We start from the raw sequence: 20,000 nt of genomic DNA, 5'->3' as shown, positions 1-20,000 counted from the left end.
CCAGAATGTATGTAATGAAGATTTGTTAGTCTTTGCTTGAGTATCAGCAGGTATTGAGACCAAGGTGATAGTATGAAATCTCAGGCTTGAGTCAGCAAAGGTATATTGTCTTTTATATATCAGGTTGTATCATTATCTTCACCTTCCTTTTATTATTATTACTGTCATTTTTATAGCATTCGATATGATACAGGATCCTTATTAAAGTTCTCTTTAAATTTGCTTATGTTGTCTTTTTCTGCTACGACATATTATGAATAGTTGCCTTGATTTATTTTTTGCATAGTTTTTATCATTAGATCACCAGTTTATTATCTATTAAATCCTGTTTTATAACATGCCTTATCATAATCTTAATAGCTGGCTAGCTTACTGTTTAATACTACAGATTATTTTTTTAATATGCACATCATCTGTCTGTATATCTGTTTGAGTGTGTGCCTGTTGCCCTTTCCTTGCCATTCATAGATATGCTGATAAATGTTTAGCATAGGGTTTGATGCGAGGATTTTTATCTGGCTGGCTGTGTCTGGCTAGTTGGCTGTGTTTGGCTGGCTGGCTGTATTTAGCTAGCTGGCTGTGTCTGGCTGGCTGGCTGTGTCTGGCTGGCTGGCTGGCGTGTCTGGCCAGCTGGCTGGCTGTGTCTGGCTGGCTGGCAGTGTCAGGCTGTCAGGCTGTCTCTCCTATCTCCTCTCTCCTTTCTCCTTTCTCCTCTCTTTCTTCTCTCTCCTTATTCTCTCCTTCTTTCTCACTCCTTTCTCTTTCTTTTCTCTCTTTTTCCTTCTTTCTCTCTTTTTCTCTCATTTCTTTCTCTCTTCCTCTCTCTCTCTGTGATAGCTATGTGGCAGTGAGAACAGTAAGGGGTGGTGACCTCACCTTGTGCCCCACATGACATGTTTCCAGAGAAAACCAGCTGTTCCCCCTCATCACGTTTCTGGTGGAAACAGCCGCTTCTCATCTCAAAGCAATGCCCTGGAGGAAGCCAGGTGAGAAGTAAGGAAGGATAAACTGGGACAGACAGCCTGCATCTTGGCCAAGACCTGCACATACCTTCCTCATTCCGCCTGTAGCAGTTGACCTCGACATTGCTACAATGCTACCATACTAAGATCCCTACAAACTATGTATCTGTTCTTGGCAATAAAGAAGCTAACCAGATACTGAGTTTTCATGTTTCTGGAGAGAACCAGTTGTTCTCTCACGCCACACTTCCAGTGGAAACCAGCTGCTTTGTGCCCCTAAGCAATGCCCTAAAGGAAGCCAGGTGAGAAGTAAACAAGGATGACCAGGGAGAGGTGGTCTGTGTCTTACCAAGATCTCTACAAACTATGTGTCTGTTCTTGACAATAAAGAAGCTAAACAGATACAAAGTTGCCCTTTAGACTTGCTAGGTGATATAGTGGTTCTTTCTTAACTTAAATCAGAGACCATTATAGCTGGTGGCAGTGCATTGTGATTGCCATGGCAGTGAGAACAGTTGGGAGTGGTTACCTCACTTTGCACACCCCCATGACACATTTCCAGGAAAAACCAGCGGTTCCCCTGTGTCATATTTCCAGTCGAAACCAGCCGCTTTGCATCCCTAAGTAATGCTACGATGCTACCATACCAAGATCTCCACAAACTTTCTGTTTCTGTTCTTGGCAATAAAGAAGCTAAACAGATCCTGAGTTTAAATCATTATACTCTCTCTCTCTCTCTCTTTCTCTCTCTCTCTTTCTCTCTCTCTCTTCTCTCTCTCTCTTTCTCTCTCTCCTCTTTCTCTCTCTCTCCTTTCTCTCCCCCTCCCCCCTCTCTCTCTTTCTCTCTCTTCTCTCTCTCTTTCTTCTCCTCCCCTCTTCTCTCTCTCTTTCTCTCCCCCTTTTCCCCTTTTCTTTTTCCCCCTCTCTCTCTCTTTTTCTCCTCTCCCTTTTTTTTCCCCTCTCCTCTCCCCTTCTTTTTTTCCCTCTCTCCCTTTCCCTCCCTCTCCCTCCTCTCTCCCTTTCCCTTCCTCTCCTCCCCCCTTCCCTTCCGCCCTTCCTTCCTCCACCCAAATCCCCCTCCCCCTCCTCCTCCCCCTTTTCCCCCTTTTCCCCTTTCTTTTTTTTCGTTCCCTCCCCCCCCCGTTTTTTCTTTCTCTTCCCCCTTGGGGGCCTTCCTTTCCCCTTTTCCTCCTCTTCTTTCTCCCCTCCCCTTCTCTCTCTCCCCTCTCCCCCTCTCCCCCTTTTTCTCTCCCCTCCCCTTTTTTCTCATCTCTTTTTCCCCTTTTCTCTTTCCCCTTTTCCTCCCCCCTCTCTCTCGGTTTCCCCTCCTCTCCTCTCTCTCTTCCTCCCCCGTCCCCCCTCTTTCTCTCTCCTTCTCTCCCCATTCCCCCCTCTCCCCCCCTTCTCCCCCCGCCCCTTTCCCCTGCCCCTCTCCCCCCCTCCCCCTTTCCCTTCCCCCTTCCCCCCTCCCCCCTCCTCCCCTTCGGCCATCCCCTTCCTCCCCCAATCTCCGCTTTTTTCTTTTTTTCCCCCTGGGGGGTTCCCTTTCCCCCTCATCTCTTCTTCCTCCCCTTCTCCCCTCCTCCTCTTCTTCCCCCTTTCTCCTCTCTCTTTTCCGCCCCTTTCTCCCTCCCCTCTCTCTCTCTCCTTCCTCTCTTTCCTCCTCCCCTCTCACCTCCTCTTTCCCTCCCTCTCTTCTCTCTCCCTCCCTCTTCCCGCCCTTCCCTTCTCTCTTTTTCCCCTTTTTTTTCCCTTTTCCCTCTTCGTCTCTCCTCTCCCCACCCCTTCTCCCTCTCTCCCGCCCTTCCCCCTCTCTCCCCCCTTCTCTCTCCCTCCCTTGCCCCCTCTCTCCCCCTTCTCCCTCCTCTCCTCTCCCCCCTTTCCCCCTCCTCCTTTTTCCCCTTTCCTCTCTCTTCTCTCTCCCCTTTTCCTCCCCTTTCCCTCCCCTTTCTCCTCTCTCTTTTCCACCTTTCTCTCTCCTCCTTTCCCCTCTCTCCCCCCCCCTCTCTCTCCTTTCTCTCCCCTCTCCTCTCCTCTCTCCTTTTCCTCCTCGTCTCCCTCTCGCTCTGCTCCTCTCCCCCTCTCCCCAAACTTCACTCTCTCCCCCCCCTTCTCCTCCCCTCCATCTTCTCTCCTCTCCCCTTTTCCCCTTCTCTCTCCTCTCTCCCCTTTCTCTCTCCTCTCCTCTCTTCTCTTTTCCCCTTTTCCTCTCCCCTTCTCTCTCTTTCTCCCCTCCCCCCCTTTCCTCTCCCCTCCTTCACCCCCCTTCCCTTCTCTCCCCTTTTCCCCTTCCCTCTCCTTCCCCCTTCTTTCTCTTTTTTCCTCTCCGGCCCCCCCCCCCCCTTTCTCTTTCTTTCCCCCCCTTTCCCTCTCTGCCCTCTCTCTTTTCCTCTTTCCCTCTCCTCCCCCTTTTCCATTCTCTTCTTTCTCCCCCCTTTTCTCCCTCGTCTCCCCTTCTCCTTTGCCCCTTCCCCCCTTTTCCCCTTCCTTCTCTCATCTCTTTTTCCCTCGGGTTTCCCTCTTCTTTTTCCTCTCTCTCTCCCCTCGATTCCCTTTTCATAGGGGGGGGTTCCTCCCTTATTCTCTCTCTCTTTCCTCTCCCCCTCTTTTCTTCCTTCCCCCAGTTCTTCCCCTCTCTCCCCTTCTCTCTTTCTCTTCCCCCCCCTTTTTTTTCTCCGCTTCTTTTTTTTTCCCCTTTTTTCTCTGCCCGTTTTCCCCCTTCATTCGTCTCCCCCCCCCATTTGTCCCCCCTTCTCCCCGGTCCCCCCCCCCTCCGTCTTCGGCCCCCCCTCTCCCCCCCCCTTCTCCCCTCCCCCGGGGGGTCTCGCTCGCCCCTCCCCTTCTCTCCTCCTCCCTTCGCCCCCCTCCTCTTTTTCCCTCTTCTCCTTCGTCCTCTCCTTTTCCCCCTTCTCCCCCTGCTGTTCTTCTCACTCTCTTCCCCTCTCTCTCTCTCTCCCTTCCCCCCCTCCTCTCTCGTTCTCTCCTCCCCCCTCCCCTCTCTCTCTCTCTCTCTCTACCCTCTCCCCTTTCCTCCCCTTTCTTCCTCATCCTTTTTTCTCTCTCTCCTCCCCTCCCCCCCTTCCTCCTCTCTTTTCCTCCTTCTCTCTCTCTCTTCTTCTCTTTCTCGCCCCGGTCTCTCTCTTTCTCTCCCTCTCTCTTTTCCTTTTTCCTCCCCCTTCCCCCCTCCTCTCTCTCTCTCCATGTTTTTCCCCCTTTTCTGCCTTTTCCACCTTCCTCCTCTGTTTTCCCCTTTCCCCTTCACTTCCCCGCTCCCCCCTTCTTTTTTTCCCCCCTTTCGACTGGTTTCTTTTGGGTTCCTCCCTTTTTTCCCTTCCTTCCTTAAAAACCCCCCCCCTCCCTCCTTTTTTCTGCCTCTTTCCTGGGGTTCTTCCCCCCCCCTTCCCTCTCGCCTCCCTTTCCTTCCTCACTCCCCCCTTCACCCCCCCTTTTTCTTCCCACTCCTCCTCCCTCCCCTTCCTTCCCGTCTTTTCTTAACTCTTTTCCCCAATTTCTTGGTTCCCTTTTCCGGTTTCCCTCTCTTTTTCACCTTTCTTTCCTTTTCCTTTCCCCTTCTCCTTTTCTCTCTTCTCTCTCTCCCCCCCCTTCTCTCCCCTCATCCCCTTCGCCCGGGGTTCCCCCCTTCTTCCCTCCCCCTCCTCTCATCTCCCTCTTTCCCCCTTCTCTCCTTTTTCCTCCCCCTCTTGGGTCCCCCCCTTCTCTCCTCTCCTCCCCCCCTTTTCCCTCTCTCTTTTCTCTTCCCCCCTCCTCTAAATTCCCCTTTTCCCGGGGGGCCCCCCCCCCCCCCTTCCTCTTCTCTCCCCCCTTCCTCTCTCTCTCCCTTCCCTTCCCCCCCCCCGCTCCCCCCCCCCCCTTCCTCTCTCTCCCCTTCCTCTCTCCCCTCTCCCCTCTCCCCCCAACCCCATCCCCTTCTCCTCTTTTCTCTCTCTCTCACCCGCTCCCCGGCCCCTCTCCCCCTTCTCACCCTTTTCTTCTGCCTCTCCCCTTCCCCCTTTTCTCTCCTCTCATCCCTCCCCTTTCCTCTCTCTCTTTCGTCCCCCTTTTCTTCCTCCCCCCTTTTCTCTTTTCCTCTTCCCCCCCCCCCCTTTCCCCGTCCTTTTCCCCCCTCTCTCCCCTTTTCCTCCCCCCCCTTCTCTCTTTTGTCTCTCTTTTCCCCCTTTCCTCTCTCTTCCCTCCCCTTCTCTCCTCTCTCTTTTCTCTTCTCTCTTCTCCCCCTCCCCTTCTCTCTCCCCCTCGCCCCCCCCTTTGGGGGTCCTCTCTCTCTCTCCCCAATCCCTCCCCCTCTTTCTCTCCTTTTCCTTCCCCCCTCTTAAATTCTTCCCTCTCTCTCTTCCCCCTCCCTCCCTCCTCCCCCCCTCTCTCCCCCCCCCTTTCTCTCTCTCTCCCCCCTTTTCTCCCCCTTTCCCCCTTCCCTTCTCTGTCTCCCCCCTCTCCCCCCCCTTCTCTCTCCCCCCTTTTCCCTCCCTTCTCCCCCCCCCCTTCTCTCTCTCTCCCTTTCCCTCTCTCGTCCCCCTTTCTTTGGTCTCTCTCCCTCTCTCGCCTCCCCTTTTTCTCTCTCTCTCTCTCTTCCCCTCTTCCCCTTTTTCCCTTCTTCCCTTTTCTCTCCCCCGCCTTTCTCTCTCTCGCCTTTAAAATCCCCTCTCTCGTTCCCCCCCCCCCCTTCCCTCCCCTTCCTCCCCCCTTCTCTCTCTCTTTTCCTCCCCCCCCCCTTCCCCCCCGGGATTCTTTTCCTCTCTCTCCTCCTTTTCTTTCCCTTCCCCCTTCTCTCTCTCGCTATTTTTCTCTCTCTCTCTCCCCCTTTTCCCCCTTCTCCCCTCCCCTCCCCTCTCTCCCCCCTTCTCTCCTCTCCCCTCCCTCTCCTCTCTCTCTTTCTCTTCTTCTTCCCCCCTTCTTTTCTCTCTCTTCTCTTCTCTCTCCCCCCCTCCCCCTCTCCCCTCTCCTCTCCCCGTCTCCCCCTTCTCCTCTGTCTCCTCCTCTCTCTTCTTCTCTCGTCTTCCTTTTCCTCCCTCTTTCCCCCCTCTCTTTTTCCCCCTCTTTTCTCCTCTTCTCTCTCCATTTTTGTCTTCTCTCTCTTCTTTTCCCTCTCCCCCCCTTCTCTCCTCTCTCTCCCCTCACCCCTTCTCCCCTCTCCTCTCTCTCTCGTCCTCTTCTCTTTTTCTCTCTCTCGTCCCTCTTTTCCTCTGCCCCTTTCTCTCCTCTTCTCTTTTTTTTCCCCTTTCCCCCTTGCCCTTCTTTCCCCCGGGTTTTCTTTTTTCCCCTTTCTCTTCCCCTTTCTTTCCCCCCCCCTTTCCCGCCCCCCTCTTTTCTCTCCCCCCTCTCTCCCCCCTCTTTGGGGCTCTCTCCCCCCTCTCCTCTTTCCTCTCTCTCCGTCCCTCTCCCCTCTCCTCTTTTCCCTCTCTCTCTCTCCCCTCCCCTCTTTCTCTCTCTCCTCTTTCTCCCCCCTTCCTTTTTCCCCCCCCTTTTTCTTTTTTTCTCCCCTTCCTTTTTCCCCTTTTTTTTTCCTCTTTTTTTTCCCCCCTTTTTCCCCTCTCACTCCCCTTTTTCTCTCTCTCTCCCTCTCCCCTCTCTCTCTCTCCCCCCCTTCCCCCCTCCCACTCTCTCTCCTCTCTCCTCTCTTCTCTCTCTCCCCTTTTTCCTCTCTCTCTCTCTCTCTTTTTCTTTTTCTCTCCCCTCTCATCTCTCTCTCTTTCCCTCTCCCCTCCCTCTCTCCCTCTCCTCCCCCTCCCCCCACCCCCCTCTCCTCTTTTTTTTCCCCTCCTCCCCCCACACTCTCTCTCTCTCTTCCTCCCTCCCTCCCCCCTCCCCTCTCTCCCCCTCTCTCCTCTCTCCCCCTTTTCCCTCTCCCCTCCTAAAACCTTTCCTAAACCCTCTCTCCCCCTTCTTTCCCCCTCTCTCCCCCCTTTTTTCCTCTTTTTTTTCCCCTTTTTCCCCCCTCCCCTTTTTTTTCTCTCCCCTCTCCCCTTTTTTTCCTTTCTCTCCCCCCTTTCCTCTCTCTTTTTCTCTTCTCTCTTTTTTTTCTCTCCCCTTCCCCTTTTTCCCCCCCCCCTCTTTCTCTCTTTCCCCCTCCTCTTTCTTTCCCCTCTCTCCCCTTTTTTTCCCTTTTCCCCTCTCGATTTTTCCCCCCCCCTTTTTTCCTCTCCCCCTCCTTTTTTTTTCCCCTCTCTCTCTCTCTTTTCTCCTCCCTTTTTTCCTTTCTCTCTCCCCCTCTTTCTCCCCCTTCTCCCCCTTTTCTCTCTCTTTCACCCCCTCATCCCCCCCCTTCCCCCCCCTCTCGCCCCTCCCCTCTCCCCTCCCCCCTCCCCCCTTTTCCCCTTTTCATCCCCCTCGCTCCCGCCCTTTTCCCCTCCCCTCCCCCCTCTTCTCTCTCTCCCCTTCCCCTCTCTCCACCTCTCTCCCCTCCCCCCCCCTCTTTCTCTTCCCCCTTTCCCTTCCTCTTTTTTTCTTTCCCCCCCCCCTTTCCCCCTCTTTCTCTTTCTCCCCTTCCCCTTTTCCCCCCCCCCATTTTAAATTTTATTAAAGGAAAAGTGTGTGTTTGGGCAAGAAAAAATGGGGTTTAGGAAACACTACCCCTGGTGCTCATTTCCTAAGGGAGAAATATATACTAAAAACCCCTAACTTTATTTTTTTAAAGGATTTTTTAAATTTTTTTACATCAAGAAAAACAACAACATAATGTCCACAGGCATGATTAAAGCATGTGCTTGTGTTAAAATCAAAGAAATATGTTAATTTATATGACTTTGAGGAAATTCAGGCCATGATATAAGGATTGTTTTAAAGTGTTTTATAGTTTGCAAGGGCAAAAGCTGAGGGGGAAATTTTTTTTTTAGCTCAGGGTTTTTTGATTTAGATTTTTGAAGTTATGGAGGGCAATCTTTTATTTATGATAGTGATGATCATAGTCTAGAATTCCCAATAGGTGAGTAGCATAGATATGCATTGACCTGGCACAATTGATAAGACACTTTTTTGTTCATGATTAATATTATTTTTTGTATTTATTTATCTCTTTTCTGTTAAGTGTAGATTATTTCTAGAGTTATATGGAAAAACCCTGGGATCATATGCAGTGAAGAGGAGATTTAGAGGAGAAAGCTTTTGTCTTATGGGTGCTTATATTTTTATGATGATATTGAAATTGGGAAAAAAATTTTTTAAATTTTAAAAAAAAAAAATTTAATGGGGGCTTTTTGAAGCTCTTTTAGATTTTTTTATTTTTGCGGCAAACATTTTGGGGGTGTGACCCCATGCTTTCCATGGAAAGGGAAAGGGCCTGTCCTTTTCATTTTGGGGGTTGCCCTTTTGCTTCAGTAAAATGAATTGGAAATTTCCCAAGTATAAAACTTAGGCCCAAATTAAAAGGGATCTTGCAACATCAGCTGTTATTTTTTTCCCAATTCTTTTGTTTGTTTTTTAAATATGATTTATTATCATCATCCTTTATAGGGCTTGAGTATTTATTTACCCCTTGTGTGGCATGTATGGAAAAAACCAATGATGACAACTCCTTCCAATGGCTTTTAAAACCAAATTCCATTTTTTTGGGTGACACTAAAACCCAATTTTTCCCTTGTTTCTTCTTCTTTTTCTCCTTTTTTTCCCTTCCCCTTCCCCTTTTCCCTTCCCCCTTCTCCTTCCTTCTTCCCCTTTCCCCCCTTTTCCCCCTTCCCCCTTTTCTCCCTCCCCTCCTTCTCCTTCCCTTCCCCCCTTTCCTCTTCCCCCTTTCCTTTCCCCCCTTCCCTCCCCCTTTCCTCCTTCCCCCTTTCCCTCCCCCCTCCCCCCTTTTTCCTTTCCTCCTTCCCTCCTCCTCCTTTTTTTTTCCTCCTCCTCCCTCCCCTTCTCCCTTCTTCTCCTTCCCCTTCCCCTTCTCCTTTTTCCTTCTTTCCTTCCCCTTTTTTCCTTTCCTTCCCCTTTCCTCCCCTCCTCTCCTTCTCTTCCCTTCTCTTCTTCTCATTTCTCATCTCCTTCTCTTCTCTTCTCATTCTCTTCTTCTTCTTTTTTCTTCTTCTCTTCTTCTTCTTTCTTTTCTCTTCTTCCTTCTCTTCTTCTTCTTCTCTTTTCTCATTCTCATTCTCATTCTCCTTCTCATTCTCCTCCTCCTCCTCCTTCTCTCCTCCTCCTCCTCCTCCTCCTTCTTCTCCTTCTCCTTCTCCTTCTCCTTCTCCTTCTCCTTCTCCTTCTCCTTCTCCTTCTCCTTCTCCTTCTCCTTCTCCTTCTCCTTCTCCTTCTCCTTCTCCTTCTCCTCCTCCTCCTCTTCCTCTTCCTCTTCCTCTTCCTCCCCCTATCCCCTCACCTCACCTCACCTCCCTTCTCCACCCCTCCCCTCCTCTTCCCACTCCTCTCCTCCCCTTTCCCCTCCCCCTCCCCCTCTGAACCTTCCCCCTTCACTTCTACTCCCACCTCACTACTACTGCTACTACCTTAATATTTTATGATGATGATGATGATGATGATGATGATGATGATGATGATGATGATGATGATGATGATGATGATGATGATGATGATGATGATGATGATGATGATGATGATGATGATGATGATGATGATGATGATGATGATGATGATTATAGCTACAATTGCTATTACTATTACAATTACTATATTGTATATTTATATATTTTATTAATATTATAAAATCATTAATAATGTACACTATAAATTGTTTTTTTCTTTTGTGTACAGATGAAGGCCAGCTAGTGTCACCATGACGACCACGGACAGAGGCAAGGTGGTTGATCAGGGGGAGCAAGGGGGAGGCTGTGGGAATGCCAGCAACACCCCCCCCTCGTCAACTGCCTCCTCCAACTCCAACTCGAATTCTTCTACAAATTCCATCCCGCCGAGCGGAGTCCTGGTGCCGGGGGGACCAAAGGGACCAGATGGCACAGTCATTGAGGAGGTACGGGAGATAGAGGGAAGTGGTGGAGGCCGGCAGTGGAGGGCAGTGGAGGGTGGAGGGTAGATGGCAGCAAGGGCTGGTAGTGGGACGGAGGTGGGTGAGGGTGGAGGGAAGGTAGTGGAAGGGAGGAGGAGGAGGAGGGTGGAGGGCTGGTAGTGGAAGGGAGGAGGAGGAGGGTGGAGGGCAGGTAGTGGAATGGTGGACGTTGAGGGTGGAGGGGAGTACTGCACGAGTATTTCATGCCTAATGTACAAGTCCTCGCTCTTAGGTAAGCATACATTTGCACATATGTTCATGCTTGCTCTGTATTCTCTCATTCTGTCTCTCACTCTCTCACTCTTACTCTCACTCTCACTTCTTTACACTCACCTACCCACTCAACATTCCTGTACACCTATTCACTCACATCTTTATACTCACTCATTTACTCTTTTACATGCACTTATTCACTCCTTTACTCACTCCTTCACTCCTTCACTCACTCATTCATTCCTTTGCATTCACTTATTCACTCCTTAACACTCACTTATTCACTCCTGTCAGCTCACTCACTCATTCCTTTTTTCTCATGCCTTCATATCTTTACATTCACTCTTTCTCTCTTTTATACTATCACTCACTCTTACGTTCACTTACTCTTCACACACTCACTTTTTCACACTTACTTACTCTTTACACTCACTTATGCTTTACAATCACTTATTCATTCACTCCATCATACTTACTCATACACACTTTCATACCTACTCACACTCGTATGCTCATTCACACATACCTTCACATACACACATGCCTTCACACTCATCCCCCCCCCCCTCTCTCTCTCTCTCTCTCTCTCTCTCTCTCTCTCTCTCTCTCTCTCTCTCTCTCTCTCTCTCTCTCTCTCTCTCTCTCTCTCTCTCTCTCTTTCTCTTTTTTTTTCTCTTTTTTTCTTTTTCTCTTTTTTTTTTTTTTTTTTTTTCTTTTTCTTTTTCTTTTTCTTACTTTTTTCTTTCTCTTTTCTCTCTCCTCTCTCCCCCTCCCCCTCCCCCTCCCCCCTCCCTCTCTCTCTCTCTCTCTTGACATGTTTATATGGGAAAGCCTTTCAAGCAGTCTAGTCAGTTGATGCTAGGAAGGCCTCAAGTCAGTCACGGAGGTAAACAAAAGTTAATTCCCTAATGATGTTTGGAACTCTTCAATAATGCAGACAGAGATGGAAAAACTTCATATACCAATACTATTGACAGAAAAATTATGAAATGATGTTGACTGTTTTAAGTGGTGGTAATATATATTGTGTGTCTGTGTTTGTAGTCCCTCTCTTGAAGATAATTTAGTGATTTTGTTGGCTGTTTGTTATCTTTCCAATTTTGGAGTGAAAATATGCAGGACTTGGAGAATGTAAAATTGAATCCTTAATGTATAGGAAAACTATCCCATTATCTGCAGCAAGTATTGTTTAATGTCTTGATATTAATGTTTTTTGCTTGTTTTTTGTTAACCCTTCCAGGTTATGACTGCAGTTGTTGGTAAAAAGCAGCCAGTGAGAGGACAAGCATTCCGAGCACCTAATGGAGAATATGTTTCCTACCTCTGTACAGATGATACAACTTTGTATCGTCCAGGAGGTAAGTATGTGCAATATCTAGATATTCTCCAGTGGAAAATCTTGTTGCTTGAAGATTTATTGTCCTTTTTTTAAAAGTTGTAGTCATATTGTTATTTGTTTTTGTAGATGTTTGCCAAGAATATAGTTGTAAAATTTTTTGTTATTCATTTGAGAAATATAGCCTTAAGTAATAACTTTTTAATCCAGAGAGAAGTTTTTGCAGATTTTCTGCAAGAGTTTGCAGGCTATGTTGTTCCCATGATATTCTATGAATACTAGAATGTCATGTGGTGTTGTGTAGTAGGTATAGAAATTTTTATCCTCCTGCAGAATCTGTATATATAGAGAGCCAGAGAGCTGATCAACCATTTTTCATCTGCTCAATTCAAGAGTTTCGTAGGGTGAGTGAGCCTGAAGTAACTATCCTGCTTCTTTTTTGTTTTGTCAATGTTCCATATACTTGGATATGACATGAAATATGTTTGTTGCATAGCATGTCATCATGATTCCTGCATATATCATAGAGAAAATGGAAAATTCTTTATGCTATACTAAAATGGAATTAGTTTTGTAGAATGCATAGCATTTTGTCTTATGCAAAATTGCCACTTCTATATAGTCAGGCAAGTGGATAAATATATGTGTTTTTTTGTTAAGTAGGTCTAATTTCTCAATTTTCCACAGAGTAAAAGAGACACTTTAATGGTTAACATTAAGTGGTTCTACAGACCCTCAGAAGTGCCAGAAACAGTATACCAACGGCTTGTCCAGGATCGCAACACGGAGAACAGTTAGTTATGAAAATTTCTTGTAATGGTATTTTGAGAATAGTAATAAGTTATTTAGAATGCCAGTACATTGCTGTGATTTAAAAAAGAGAGAAAGTAATCAAGATTCCAAGATCATGATATATATCCTTTTACTTTAATTTTCCTTACTTATGCTTAGTAATTTAGAAATGGCAAACCTTTATAGAAATACATTATAAATTCTCTTCACAAAATGGATTCTCTGTCAAAATATTGAAAAAAGTAATGACACTGCATTTCATGAATAAGAATTTATCTCTTTCAGCCATTTTAAGTATATAGAACTTAAAACAGAATTTACATGCTAAAGTTATAGTTCACACAGAGCAGTGTGTGATAGTGATTCATTTACCTTTTGATTTTAAGGTTCTAACTCTTCTTTCTCATGCTTAACTATGGTGGAACTTGATTTGTGAAAATGTGCAAGTATTAAGTACTTCAACTGTCAAGTGCTTCAGAATACTAAAGGCAACCATGGCATTTGCTAAGGGTGCTTTTAGTATTTTGAAGTATACACCTTGGTTTAAGATGAATAGATTTCAAGAGAGAAGTCTCTAGGCTTGGAACCTGGCAAAGAATGTTTAATTATAACTAATAGGAAACTGGACAATTATGTGAGTCATATTTATTTGATTATACTTTGGGTTTTGTTTATATTGCTTTTCTATAGCAGTAGTGTATTAACCCCTATGATCCGGATGATGTAGCCATCACATCATGAAAAAAATTGGCTTGAGTGGCAGGTGACATGAACATGCCATCATGGGAAAATCTAGCCAGGGTGATGTGAACTTGCAATCGTGAGCATTTTGGCTGAAGGCTGGGATGGTGGGAAAGACTTGCAACAAGTGTACAAAGCTATTGGGGAGTGATTAGACTCATTTGGCACTTATGAAAGGGCTTTTCCATTAATTTCATTGATAAATGAGTGTGGACTGTAATGTCCATGAGCCATGACTGGAAGAATACTGCCGCCAATAATACGAAAAAAAATACAAATAACGTTACATACTGTTATTATTCTTGCTTTTAGTAATGGACTACTTAGAGAAATGGTAAAGAGTCTGTTCAAGGGAAACAATCTATTACCATCTGGATAAAGCAAATCAAAGGACAAATATGGACATTGGAAAAAAAAAAAAATAATAAATAAAAACTCTCATGCATAAAAAAAGAAAATAACATTGCAAAGGGGAGCCATAGAGTCTTGTCAATGCACACAAGTGTTCATTTGTGCCCAGCCTACAACCCACTCACCTGTCACAGTAAGCCAAATGCCCATATTTTGGACAATGTGATTGCCATGAAGTATCCGGATCTAATGGGTTAGAGATTGTATATTTATACAAATTAGGATAACATCGACATATATATGTGTATGTATACATATATTATATGTTATGTATATATATATGTATATATATACATATATACACATACATACATACATACATGCATACATACATATATACATGCATACATACATATATACATGCATACATACATATATACACATATACGCGCACGCAGACATGCACACGCACACACGCACACACGCACACACACACACACACACACACACACACACACACACACACACACACACACACACACACACACACACACACACACACACACATATATAAATTTGTATACATATATATACATATATATATTTATATGTATATATTCATATATATACTCACTCACACCCACCACCATAGCAACCACAACTACAACCACCACACCTGAAGCCTACAACTTTGAAAGTTCCCTCAACTTTTTTTTTTTCTCTCTCTCTCTCTGCAGATAACAAATCTTTAGTTACGGATGATCCTGTAATTAAGTCCCGGGAGCTCTTCATCTCTGACGCCACAGATTCGTATCCCGTCTCTGTTTTAAGAGGGCTATGTCGTGTGGATCACTACTCTGACATACATTCCGTGAGAGACTTCAACCCGGAGGAGAATGCCTTTTTTTATATATTAGGGTATGGTTGATTGAAGTGCTGTGATGCTGATTGAAGGCTATAATTAAGATGTATTGGAGAGTTTGATCTTTATTGTCAACAATATTGAAATCGAAGGGAAAGCATGCTAAGTTTTATGTAATTGAGGATAAACAGAAATGATTAGCGGAAACCAAATATCCTTGTTTATAACAGGTATAATCCAGAGACAAGAAGACTGGCATCTACACAGGGAGAAATCCGTGTGGGTCCTTCGCATCAAGCTAAGCTTCCTGAATATAGGTTAGTGCTGTATGAATACATAGATAATTATACTTGGTATTAAGGCTTTGTGTGATCTTCATATTGTACCTTGCATAGATAATTGTGCACAAATAACTAATTTATTCATGTGATGGTCACATCACCTGGATTCAATGGGTTAAGTAAACTTTTGAATGAAATATTAAGTTTGCATAATTTTACAAAATAACATAAGTGGTTAACCATATGCCAATGGGTGTATTTATATCTGTCACTGAGAACTTTGGCATCATAGGTATGGCTAAAGCTGTCATGACTCAGTCTGACTCTGACTCTGATGACAGTTATTACTGTCATAGTTATCAAATGAATAAATACAAAAAAATATGAAATGAAATACCAAAACTTATCTTATATCACCCATATTTTTTGTTGTTTCCACCTCTGAAAGAAAATGATGAATCACTGGTGTCTGCAATTCCAAATTTCAGGGGGAATGTGATGGTGGAAGAAAGGCCAGAGGTATGTGCTGATTGGGAGGAGCAGCGTTGGGTACCAGGAGCCTCTCCAGACACAGACCTCCTGATGTACTTGAGAGCTGCGAGGTCCATGGCTGCCTTTGCTGGTCTCTGCGATGGAGGCTCAACCAATGATGGCTGCAATGCAGCATCGCGAGATGACACTACTATCAATGCCCTAGAAATGGTAAGGTTGTGTTTAAAAGTTTCCCAAGGAGACCGTAAACCTGAATGTCGAAGAGCATTTTTATTAAAGTAACTGCAGATATAGCACTTAAGAATTCTTTGTATTATTAAGATTTCTTTGGGTTTTCAGCTCCACAACAGTGACTATGACCACGGTAAAGCACTCCAAGCACTTGTCAAGTGCCCTGTCCCAGATGGCATTGAAAAGAAATGGTCAGAAGAAGACAGAGTAAGTTCCCTTCGTTTCCTTCAGGTCTTTGTCTTTCCCTTAATCCTTAACTGCCAAGAACAGCAAAACCTCCAGCTTGTCTGTCCCCCCAGCAGTAAAAGTTTTGTTATTTTCCATCAAATCGAAACCATATGGTGCAACAAAAATATGGATTTTATGAATTGTAAGTGTATAAATGTTTAAAGAATATATATTTATTTTCATAATTAAAATATATATATATATATATAATATAAAATAAAATTTATTTTTATGTTAAAAATTTATTTTTTTTAAAATATTAATATTTATATTAATAGATAAAATTATGAATATTAAAAATAAATTTTATATATATAAGTTATTATATTTTATAAATTTTTTAATATATAATAATGTTATTTATAAAAATTATAAAGTTATGATAAAATAAAAAATTTTTTTTGTATATATTTTTAAGTTAAAAAAATTTTTATATACAATATATATTTTTTATAAGTAATAAAAATTTATAGGTATATATATTGTTATATACATATATTTTTTATAAAATATAATTTTTATATAGCTTAATTTTTAAATTATAATATTTATAAAAGGTATATTTTATTTTAATTTATATATAAAATTCTATATATATTTTTTAAATTATATATATATATAAAATTATATATATTTTGTAATATTATATGTTATATATATTAATAATTTTAAAATAATTTTATTTTATATATATATTTTATAAAAATATTTTATTTTATAAAAAATGTATAAAAATTTTGAAAATATATAATATTTTAATATTTTGTATTTTATCATTATTTTTTTTATATTAAAAATTGTATATATTATATTAATTATTATAAAGATTTTAATATATGTATATATTATATATGTAATGTATATATTATATAGGGAAAAATTAATATATAATTTTATTTTAATATTATATATTAAATAAGGAAAATTAAAAAAGAAATTAAAGGATAAAAAATAAAAAAATTATAATAAAAAAAAAAAAAAAAAGGGGAAAAATAACAAAAAAAGGGGAAAAGGGGAAAAAAAAGGAAAAAAAAATTATAAATAATAAAATATAAAATAAAAAAAAAGAAAAAGAGAGAAAAAAATAAAAATAAATATATAAAAAGGAAAATTAAAAAAAATAAATAATAAATAAAATAGAAAAATAATAAAATTTAAAAAATAAGGAAAATTTTAAAATTATAAAAAAAAAAAAAAGAATAAAAAATAAAAGAAAAACATATATATTAATATATTTTTAATATATATATATATTATATATATATAGAAAATTTTATATAATATATATAATAATTTTTATGATAAATGTATATTTTAATTTTATAAATATATGGAATAAATAATATAAAATTAATAAAATATAATATATAATATATATATATATTTTTATAATTATATAAAATGATTATTTTATAAAGAAATAATATTTATATAAGGTATATATAATTTAAATACTTTAATTTTATATTTATAAATTATAAATTTATTTTAAAGTATATTTAAAATAATGTATAATATTTATATATTATATATATTTATTATAATTATATATTTATTTATACATGAATATAATGATATACTGTATATATATTTATATACAGGGATATTTTTTTAATACATGTATATATATTTTTTTAAAGGGTTAAATATTTAAAATATAATTATAAATTTAATATAATATATATATTTATATAATATATATATATATAATATTTTAATATATTATATATATTTTATAATATATTTTTAATATTTTATGATATAAAAAATAATATAATGTTTTATATAATATATTTTACTTTGGTATATAAAATAATAATTTAATTTATATAAAATATATATAATGTATATAAATTTTTAAAATTAAAAATTAAAACTAAAATATATAAAATGTATATAAATAATATATATGTATATAATTATAAATGATTAAATTTTATATTAAGGGATATAAATTATAAATTATAAAACATTATATAATGTTAAAATAAATATAATGTATAAAAAATTTTTTTTTAAGGGGAAATATAAGATATAAAATGTATTTTAAATATTTTAAAATTTTTAAAATAGATATACAGGGTATAGAAAAAATATAAGAAAATGTAATAATAAATCAAGGGGAAAATTTAATATAAATAAAAAAAATAAATGTAAATAAAATATAATGTATGGTTAAAATAAGAAAATAATAAATAAATAAAAAAAAAAAAAAGGTAAAAAAAAAGGGAAAAAAAAGGGAAAAAATAAAAAAGGAAAAAATAAAATGTAAAATAAAATATTAAAAGGGGAAAAATATAAAAATAGATAGATAAACCCAGGGGAAAGGGAAGTAAAGGGGAAAGTGGGGGTTAAAAGGGGGGGGAAAAGGGGAAGAAGTGGGGATAAAGGGATAAAAAGGGACGAAAAAGAATAAAGAATAAAAGATAAAAAAATAAAATATAATATAATAAAATAAAAGGGTAAAATATAAAATTATAAAAAATAAATATAGATAATATAAATATAATGGGGATATATAAACAAAAAAATAATAAGGAAAATAATAAAAAAAAGGATATAGGATAAGATTTTAAAAATATAGAGGAGAAGGAATAAAAGGGGGAATAGAATATATATTTTTAAATGATATAAATAAAAATTATAAAAAAAAATTTAATATATATAGAAAATATATAAAATTATTTTATGAATATAGATTAATATGTAGATATAAAATATATGGGATAAAAATTATAAAAACCCAAAAGGTAGATTTTTGGAAATAAATAGTTTAATGAAAGGAGATTTTAAAAAGGGATAGTTTTTTGGGGGGGTTTATGTATATAGTTTTATATAAAAATATTAGGGATATAAAAATATATAAAGATGAGTTTTAAAATAGATGGGGAAAGGGAAAATAAAAAATAAAAAATGGAAAAGAAATATAAAAATTATATAAATAGAATTATAATATGAAAAAATTAATAAAGATAAGAAGATTAATATAAAAATATACAAATAAAGATATAAAAATTATTAAAAATAAAATATATAATTAAAAATTTTATAGTATATAAAAATAAAAATATATAAATAGTAGAATTTATATCCCCATATATAAATTTATAAAAAAATTTTTATATATATATTTTAAATATATAAAATTATTTATTATATTATAATATAAAAATATTTTATATAAAATATATATATATATATACATATATATACAGATATTTTCCATATATATATAATATATATATAATAAAATATTTTTTCTATATAAAATAAAAAAAAAATTTATATATATATATATATAAAAAGTTATAAAACAAAAAATAAAAAATATATTTTAAAAAATATATAAAAATTATATATATAAACATAAAATATTTTAAAATATAAAAAAATATATAAAAATATAAAAATAAAAATAAAAATATATAAAAATATTTTATTACATATATAAAAATTTTTAAAATTATTAAATATAATTAATAACATATATATATATTTTATAATATTATTCTATTTATATATATAAATATATATAATTAATTTTTAAAATATTTATATTATTATATATATGTTTTTATTTTAAAAATTGTATATATTTTGGGGAAAATACATGTATTTTATATTTATAATAATGTAAAAATTATAAAATTTTGGTTATAAAATTTTGTATATAATTTTTATATATATTTATATAATTATATATTTTTAAAATATAGATTAAATATATATATATAATTAAAATATAAATATTTTTTAAAGTATATATGGATTAAAATATATAGAAGTAAATAGTATAGGGTATATAAAATTAATTCATATAAGTTCGTAAAAAAGGGGGAAAATAGTATAAAATAAAAAAAAATAAAATTATATTATATATATAATATTATAGAAAATAGAAATAAAAATATAAAAAATAAAAAATTAATATTATTAAAAAAATATAAAAAAAATAAAAATAATATATATATATCCCTAAGAAATATGGGGTATAAAAATAAAATATATAATAAAAAATTATAATAATATATAAATATAAAATGTATATAATATATGTATATAATATTTATATATTATATTTTAATTATATAAATGTATAATAAATATTATATAATATAATATATATATACATATATTTTTAATATATATAGTATGATATTTTATATATATATTTTAAATTATATTTTAAATTTTTGGTATATATATATATATTTTTAATATAGTTTTAAAATATAATATAAATATATTTTATATATAAATAGATATATATGTATAAAAGGAAAAGGATATATATTTATAGAATGAAATTTATGTTATATATATTTATAAATATGTGATATTTTATTATAAATATTAAATTATTTAAATTTTTATAAAATAAATATATTTTTATAAATTTATAATCTATATATTTATATAATATTTGGGGGTATTTATTTTAAATTAAAAATATAATATATATAATATATTATTTTAAATATATTTTAAAATTTTTAAAATATTTTATATTTTATATATATATACATATTTTTATACATATATATATATCATATAT

At 37.6% G+C, this 20,000-nt stretch overlaps 1 protein-coding gene across 1 annotated transcript in view; it reads left to right on the top strand.

The window, feature by feature from the left end:
- LOC119581081 (arginine-glutamic acid dipeptide repeats protein-like) overlaps positions 1-20,000 on the top strand; it is a gene marked incomplete in the record, with an annotated part of 51,640 nt that overhangs the window by 7,565 nt on the left and 24,075 nt on the right. The window contains 8 exon segments of the mRNA XM_037929400.1: positions 9,666-9,882; positions 11,372-11,489; positions 11,801-11,886; positions 12,155-12,260; positions 14,089-14,269; positions 14,444-14,530; positions 14,983-15,196; positions 15,326-15,424. Coding sequence (XP_037785328.1) covers positions 9,688-9,882; positions 11,372-11,489; positions 11,801-11,886; positions 12,155-12,260; positions 14,089-14,269; positions 14,444-14,530; positions 14,983-15,196; positions 15,326-15,424 — 1,086 coding nt within the window.

The sequence above is a fragment of the Penaeus monodon genome, chromosome 14, assembly GCF_015228065.2.
Source record: "Penaeus monodon isolate SGIC_2016 chromosome 14, NSTDA_Pmon_1, whole genome shotgun sequence".
Classification (NCBI taxonomy): domain Eukaryota; kingdom Metazoa; phylum Arthropoda; class Malacostraca; order Decapoda; family Penaeidae; genus Penaeus; species Penaeus monodon.
This window is presented reverse-complemented; position numbering and strand designations above follow the sequence as displayed.